Source organism: Primulina huaijiensis, chromosome 1, assembly GCF_012295235.1.
Source record: "Primulina huaijiensis isolate GDHJ02 chromosome 1, ASM1229523v2, whole genome shotgun sequence".
NCBI classification, from domain to species: Eukaryota; Viridiplantae; Streptophyta; class Magnoliopsida; order Lamiales; family Gesneriaceae; genus Primulina; species Primulina huaijiensis.
In genome coordinates, this window is record NC_133306.1 from 18,181,289 (window position 1) to 18,189,734 (window position 8,446).

At 34.9% G+C, this 8,446-nt stretch overlaps 1 protein-coding gene across 1 annotated transcript; it reads right to left on the reverse strand.

Moving 5' to 3' along the window:
• LOC140957935 (uncharacterized) lies at window positions 1-2,573 on the reverse strand. Its single transcript, XM_073415374.1, has 9 exons — window positions 2,119-2,573; window positions 1,776-2,030; window positions 1,444-1,688; window positions 1,118-1,318; window positions 936-1,043; window positions 784-853; window positions 600-707; window positions 400-487; window positions 1-115 (listed from the first exon to the last, which is right to left on the reverse strand). The coding sequence occupies exons 2-4, from the start codon at window positions 1,911-1,913 to the stop codon at window positions 1,144-1,146; spliced, it is 558 nt and encodes a 185-aa protein (XP_073271475.1). The 5' UTR covers window positions 1,914-2,030; window positions 2,119-2,573; the 3' UTR covers window positions 1-115; window positions 400-487; window positions 600-707; window positions 784-853; window positions 936-1,043; window positions 1,118-1,143.
• Window positions 2,574-8,446: the final 5,873 nt, after the last annotated feature.

Sequence of the window (8,446 nt, forward strand, 5' to 3'; positions counted from 1 at the left end):
TCACAAAAATAAAAATACCCTACAACCAAGACTTGCACATATCAACTCCAAAATATCTTCTGTAGCTGGAATGAATTTCTCTGCCCGTGCATCTTCCAAAACATCATTACAGTGCCTGTGAAAATAAAAACCACATAATTTTAATCAGGACCTAGAAAAATTTTGGCATAACCTCCCCACAAGTAGGACATACCAGAAAATTTAAAAACACACAACAACAATATATATTCGAAATAAATTTAAATACGACCATACACCACACCTATCACCTACACAGCCAGACCATACATCACACCTATCACCTAAAATTATCACATCTTTTCAACATATCCCGAAAGCAATGAAGAGATCTACATGTCATGAACCAACAAACGTGCAACAAAAAAAATCACGTCCTACCTATTCATAAATATGATCCTGTATGCATTCGGCTAGCTCGGTACGAACCTCATCAATTTCTTCCATAGAATACTCCGTTTTTTGTGAACTATGAACACACACAAAAAGTATATTATTAAAAAAACACAACTTAATGAATTTTCAAAATGATAAGTAGTTAGATAACTTGTAATTATTTTATATAAGCAAGATAATATTACTATCGATCGTAGTGAATCCCCCTCAAAAGTTGCAACTTCTTCAGTAATCTGCCTCATGAATCTCATCACGTAATAACCACATTGTTTTGCATCCGGTTGCTTAGGAGCCTATGTTAAAAAATGTCAAATTGTTAATGACAAATTTACACATTAAAAAATTAGCTTGAATGAGAAATACACATACCTTTATGACTTCCCATTGTACACTCTTTCTTCCTTTCTTTCCTTTAGTTGAGTTAAACAATGTCAACGCCCTTCATTAACATTGACCATAGTTGATATATGAGTGTTTTTCCATTAAATGAAATGCATCATTAAAATGGAATATGAACTCACATTTCCACAACATATTTCCAATCCTCATCACGAATGCGATGACTTAAGGAATCCACCAAATAAACAATCTCCTTATAAGGCTCGATGACGGTGAGAGTCCAATGAAAACTACACATGAACATAATAAAAGTATGCAATTCACTAAAAAAAACAATTGAAAATTATATTAGGATCTTACTTACCCAGAACAACTTGGAAGCAAAACCAATTAATTCATTGCTGCACCACTTAGCCTATCCGCTAAAGAACTCGTCCTCTTGTTCAACCTTTCAGTTTTACCTGTTTTGTCGTGTGCATTATGTTGCAAATTTGGGATGCTGTGTGGATTAACGAATCTGAATTTGTCAATCTTGTTTTCTTTCACCATCTTTTTATAAAGATGCCTGTCATTTCAAGTAAAAGAAAATCAAAACTACACTACATACTAAACTAACAAATTATATGCATCTTATATAATAAAATAATATAAGAAAAGAACAAACAAACTTTAAGTTAATCGAAGACTTACCAAATGTAGACAACTACACAATTTCCTGAAATTGGTTCCAAGTGATTCAAAGGACTGATGTCCTCAAAGTGCAAGTTAACTTCATAATCATCTGCAAATACTTCATGATCTAAAAGAAATGCTAATCTCCTTCCATTTTCAAGGGCTCTCTTACAATAACAATACACCATGCACACTGCTCTTGGCACATTTGATGACAAAGTCTGGTTTCTTTCGACACTGACAGTTTTGTTCCTTTGACGCTTCTGATAATTGTATTGTAAACATGCTAGATAGGTGCAATACTGGAGAATTTGACAGACATTTACTTTGAAATATAAGCATACGTGTACCTCTTGTCGTAGCATTATCAAATGATTTGGCCAAGCCACATGTGTTCCTACGGCATCACCAACATTTTCACATTCATTGGGAATCGGAACTGGCAAAAGGGCTGTTTTTTGCATTGCTTCATCAATGGATACACGCATGCAATTTTGAGGTAATCGAACCCCATGAAGCAAGTTATTAGCTCCATTGACCTCGACAACTGTTCCATATGCAACAATGTCTGCGCTAGAATCCAATGTCAAAATAACCGGTTTCCCCTAAAAGACAAATAGTTATGTCAATGAATTGTACTAACTCTTTAGTTAAAAAATATTAAGTACTATATAACCACAACAAATTATATACCTATAAAGCAACAGATTTTTCCCCAACTTTCATTTCAACATCATTCAAATCTTCATAACTGGGGAAAAACTTGTCGATTTTCATTTCATTTTCATTCACTTGATGCAATTTTACCGAGCAACTTCCTTTGTCATCAATCTCACTGTCCCATGCACCTTTTTTGTATACAATTGCTTCAAGTTTTTGAATGCGTGTATCTTGCTCTTGAATTAATTTTATAGCCTATATCAACTCTTTCTTTTGCTCAATCATTAGCTTTCTGTCAACATCCTCAGTCTTCCAACTTCTACCAACATTAAAATATAATGTTGGGGTGATGTGACCTCCAACAGCTCTCACACGTCGACCATGTTCATCTGAATTGAGTGCTTTCGTGAGAATATCCTTTTTTGTCCCTGTTATTTGAAGTTTCCCCTCACACTTTTGTTGTATGTAATCATCCTGTCATCCACTTGAAAATATTAATTATTTCAAAATGTTTCATTAAAATAAAATAATTGGTTTTTATTAGTTTGCTCACAATCTTTTCTACTGTTATTTGCGACTCCTGGCCATCAAAATCTCCTTCTTTATTCAATCGCCCTTTTTTCCAAATAATAGCTCTGTTGATATCATCATCGTCACACACTTCACTTGCCTACATACAAGAACAATCAAATGATATTTGTCAAATAGGTTAAATTTTGAAAAAAAAAAAAAGCAAATGCAATGATATATATCACATGCTAGGAAAAAACAGCCACCCATGTTACAAGTATTCATGCGAAGGAAAGAAACATTCACTTCTTGAACGGCACAATTGTTGGAATATACTTACTATTTCTTCAGCAAATCGTGCATATCCCTTACGAGAAAGGCGATGAGGGTATATGTTCTTCTTCCTTCTTTCCTTCTGTTGATCACTTAGTTCTTAGTAAAGTGAAGAATTACACATATCAAATTTTTTTTAATTCGTCAAATACTTAATGGTGGACTTATTTTCAAAAAACAAAAAAAAGATACTTACAATGAATTTATCAGACATGCGATTCGTGACAAAAGAAATCCAGTCATCTCGTGCAAGACCATAGCCAGTAGGTGGTTGATCCAACTCCTATGGTTTATCAACCTTGTTCGAAATGAACGTTCGAGTGAGATGTGATTTAAATTGACGCCACTTATTATTTGCCGAACTTAAACATCCTTTTTTCAAGCTTGGGGGAACATCAAACGTCAACTGTAAAACATCAAAATTGGAAATACATTAAAAAGAATGACATAACATAGGATATATATAAACAATACGAATATTAATTGTGAAAAAACAATAGAACTTACATTAACAGATTCTCATATCAATTCTTTCACTTCATTTGGAACTTGCTTCCATGTCTTGTAAGTTATCTTATTTTTTTCTCGAGCAAGCACACCAATATAACTCTGCATTTGAGCAGCAGCTTCTCCTACTGGTTGTCCAAGTAGATTGAATCTTACCTCCTTTCGAATTCCCTGAACCCTCTGCCTAGAAAGTTTATCCAGATGTGTTCGACCTCTAGATGTTCTTGTTGTTTCAGTGTCTGTAGATCCCAACATTTCCTTTCCATCAAAACTCTTGTTTGTATAAATAGATTCAAATTTTTCTTTGCCCTTCCCAATCAATGGAGGCTGTCCTAATCTCTTGCTCGATTCATGAATTGTATCAGCATCATGAGACCCAATTTTAAGCTTTCTAAAGGATGTCATAGAGTCCAAATTTAACATGTTCAACAAAAAATTGAAAAAAACATATCAATATAGAAATAAATACACAATATATACAACAAAAAATAGGATAAGAAATTCATCTTCAATAGAAATTCAACAGATACAAAGATAAAAAAAATTATAACTTCAATATTATCTACAAACTCCTACTCAAAAGCAAAATACATATCAATATTGTCTACAAATACATCTTCAAAAGTAAAATATCTTTGGTTAAACATTGTCGACCCAAGTTCAATCACAATCTTCACGAAGCCATGATGGTTCATTGTCATATGCTCCGTTAACATCCATTGATGGTAACCCTCTGGTAAAAGATTGATAGTCAATTAGAGTGTCTTCCAATTCATCATCATCAACGTGTTCAAATGACTCTCTAGTAGGAGTTGCAAGTACAATACTCCATTCAGGATCTTCAATGTAAAATACTTGTTTTGCTTGACTTCCCAAGATAAAAGAGTCGGATTTGAATCCAATTCTTCTCAAATTTACCAATGTGAAATCAAGATCATCTACTTTAATACCATTATTATTCTCCACCCAATTACATTTGAACATTGGAATTTGAAATTTGTGGTAATCGAGTTCCCATATTTCTTAAATAACTCCATAAAAAACCATGTCTGAAACAATTGGGTTTTTATCCTTGGCACTGGCAACTTGTATTGTCTTTGCGACTAAGCTTACTCCAGAGTTTTGAGTAACTCGTATATCATCGCGTTCTTTTGTAGCATATGTAACCCCATCAATCAGATAACTAGAATACTTTAACACTTTGTTGCTAGGTCCATGCGTCAACCACTTCAATCTTTCTGATATTTGAAGGGTGGAACGGTCAACTAAATGTGCAACCTATATTTCACAATGCCATAAATTTAGATTTATGTAAGATACCAAGAGTTGTATGCATGTTAATATCTAGTATTTTGGAACTTACAGTATCACGCAACCAGTTAGTAAACCTTCGGTTATGCTCATCTTGTAACAACTTTTTGGACTTGGCTTTGTGAGGAAATCTTGATTTCAAATCCACCATGTGTTCCCTAATGAAATAATTTCTAATAGATAAACCAATAGAATGTATGCAAAGTGCATGAAAGAATTGATAGGTTGGAGATCTTACTCAACATAAGGATCAATCTCAACATCATTTGTCAATACATAAAGATGTGCTTGTTGCAGCTCGTCATGACTAGTGAAGTGCACAACTGCTCCCGATAAAGGCTTAGTAAGTTCTACTTCTCGATGCCTTGATGGTATCCCAATTGTGTGGACATTAGATAGATAATCTGAGCAAAATTCGACAGCCTCTTCAGCAATGTAACATTCGGCTATACACCCTTCAGGTCGATTGCGATTGCGCACATAACCTTTCAAAATCTTCATGAATCTTTCAAATGGGTACATGTGCCTATACCAAACCGGTCGACACAATTTGACCTCTCGGACAAGATGAACAGTTAAATGAATCATTATATCAAAAATGAAGGGGGAAAGTACTTTTCAAGTGAACACAATATCAACACAATCTCTCTTTGCAAGTCATCCAACTTTAAGACGTCTACCACTTTACTATACAACACATTGAAGAAGAAACACAGCCGGGTTATAGTATCTCTGACATGTTTTGGCAAGACACCGCGGATGGCCACTGGAAGCAATTGTTTCATTAAAGTGTGATAGTCGTGTGACTTCAGGCCAACAAGTTTCAAATCCTTCATCGACACAAGGTTTCTAACATTTGATGAGTAACCTACATGTACCTTTACTCCCGACAAAGAATTGCAAATACTTCTTTTCTCATCCTTACTAAGTGTGTAACATGCTGCTGGCAAAAAAGTTTTCTTCTCCCCAATCCTTGGTGCCAATTCAGTCCTTAAATTCATTTCCAGAAGATCTAATCTTGATGCTACTCCATCCTTTGTTTTTCATGGAACATCAAGTAATGTACCAATGAGACTTTCACAAACATTTTTTTCAATGTGCATCACATCAAGAACATGTCGAACATGTAGATCTTTCCAATACTCAAGTTCAAAGAATATTGATTTCTTTTTCCAGCATGTTCTACCGTCATCGTTCTCTGTCTGATGCATTCTCCTGAATTCTCCACAATGATAATTAATTCTTTGAACTCTTTCTAAAATTTCATTGCCACTCAATGGTTTTGGTTCGAGATTAAATTCTTGATTCCCATTAAATGCCTTCTTTTGCCTTCGATAAGGATGACTTAAAGGTAGAAACCTTCTATGGCCTGTATATGACATTTTTCTACAATGTTTCAACCTTGTCGAATATGTTTCTTCTGCACAAATAGGACATGCATGATATCCTTTCACAACACATCCAGACATGTTCCCATATACAGGAAATCATTGATTGTCCATAGTAGAACAGCTCTAAGAGAGAAACTTTCTTCTCGATATGCATCATATGCTTCAACACCTTTATCCCATAAGCATTTTAAGTCGTCAATAAGAGGTGCTAAGTAAACATCAATATCATTACCCGGTTGTCTAGGACCAGATATCAACAAAGTGAGCATCACAAATTTTCTCTTCATACACAACCATGGTGAAAGATTGTATGTGATCATTAAAACAGGCCAACAACTATATGCAGAACTCATCAAACTATGAGGATTTATCCCGTGTGCTGATATAGCCAATCTAAGATTTCTTGGCTCATAAGCAAAATCTGGCCACATGCGATCAACTAATTTCCAAGAGGGCGAATCAGCTGGATGACGCAAGTATCCATCACGAATTCTTTTATCAGCATGCCAAGTTAACTCCTTGGATATCGCCTTATTCTGAAACATTCTTTGAAATCTTGGAATAGGTGGGAAATACCACAAGACCTTTGCAGGAATTCCTTCCTTTACCTTCGATTTGTTGCCCAACTTCCACCTTGATGTCCCGCAAGTAGAGCAATTTGCAAAATCTTCGTACTCCTTCCGGTATAAGATACAATCATTAAGACAAGCATGAATTTTCACATAGTCCATCCTTAATGCGCGTAAACTTTTCTTTGCATCATACAGAGATGAAGGAAATTCATTGTGATCTGGAAGCATTTCTCCAAACAAAATAAGTAGATCAGTGAAACTTTTATCACTCCAACTATATTTTTCCTTCAAGTTAAATAATTTCACAACTGCAAATAACTTTGTGAATTTAGCACATCCAGGATATAAAGGTTTTTCATGTGATAGCCTCTCTTTTGACATCCATTCTTTGTCCATACTTGGTACAACTTCTCAGCTAACAATAAGCCCAACCCCTTCAAAACAATTTGAAATAATATTAAAAAATCTTTTATTTATAGACTATCTTTTTAGTATATATACACACACACATGTATACATAAAGAGAATTTTGTTACAAACACCAAAAATTGTTTTAAACTTTATATTTAAATTATATAAGTTTGTTAATGGTTGAATTCATGTAGCTACTCCTTACCCAAAGTAAGCTAGTAAGACTCTTGTGAACTTCCCAGATCAGCATAACACCTAAAGGCATTGGAAATAGTTAACATTTCACACAAACACGCTCTGCATCTAATCTACATTACACAAAAGAACCACATTAATCATTTCTGCTTCAAATGCAAATCATTTTCTTTCAATGACAAGCAACAACCACAAATAAAATAAGGTGCACCGATAACAAGATTTGTAATAACTTTACTTTAAGAAATAAAAGGAAAATCACACACAGGTTCCCAACCATTCAAAACTTTCAAGGAGGAACATAATTGATAATAAAATCAAGCATCAGCACTGCATTGCGAAGAGCCTAGAAGATGGACAATGTAGCTAATGAATTTCCATTAGGCCTTTCTTTTACTTCTAAATCGTAATACAGCTAAGGAATAAGAGTGAAAACAAAAGGGTTCCACAATCATCCAATTCTCAGCGCATTACATTATAAAACCCCAAAAATAAAAGAAGCTAATTTTTCTTATAATAAAAATGTAAAGAATAATCGAGCAATCATCGAAGGTAAGCAAAGTTCTTAATACGAATAAAGAGCATACTCATAACATAAGAAATCACAACAAAAGCAACTCCAGCTGATGCGCACGACACCTTCACACTCTTCGCCCTGTTCTTATCCACTGCCAGATCCATCAGCTACTTAAAACTACTATAATACATCTCAAACAACCTCAAATGACCCAAATAATCGAGTGAAATTCTTACCCAAACGGATGACAAATCGCGCGTAGAATAGGACTAAGATTCACGACCTTGCCTTGCTAAAAACTACCGATTACCGTTGCAATCAAGGTCGACCGGACATGGGCTACCTTCGCCGGTCCTCGGTGACAGAGAACTGACGGGCGGCGGCTTTGATTCGGCTGGGAGAAAGGAGGGCGACGGGAGTGGGTTTGGGGGGTGTGTGTGTGTCGATACTTTAATTATAAGGTGAGTGTCTGTTATGCGATATATAAGTGTGAGGAATTAGTAAGGATTTTGGTTTTTTTAACAACATTTTTTTAAACACTGTTGTTAAAGGAGTTAGAGTGTTGCTTTAAAAGTTTTTTTATTTTGTAATACGACAACAGTTTATTTAAACCG

What these genes read in the sequence shown, in the direction of transcription:
- LOC140957935 (XM_073415374.1), bottom strand. Translation starts at nt 1,913, where the DNA reads ATGCGTGTATCCATTGATGAAGCAATGCAAAAAACAGCCCTTTTGCCA. An exon ending in TGATAATGCTACGACAAGAG is followed by an intron (nt 1,689 to 1,775) that starts GTACACGTATGC and finishes TACAATTATCAG; the next exon opens with AAGCGTCAAAGGAACAAAAC. An exon ending in TGTGTAGTTGTCTACATTTG is followed by an intron (nt 1,319 to 1,443) that starts GTAAGTCTTCGA and finishes TTGAAATGACAG; the next exon opens with GCATCTTTATAAAAAGATGG.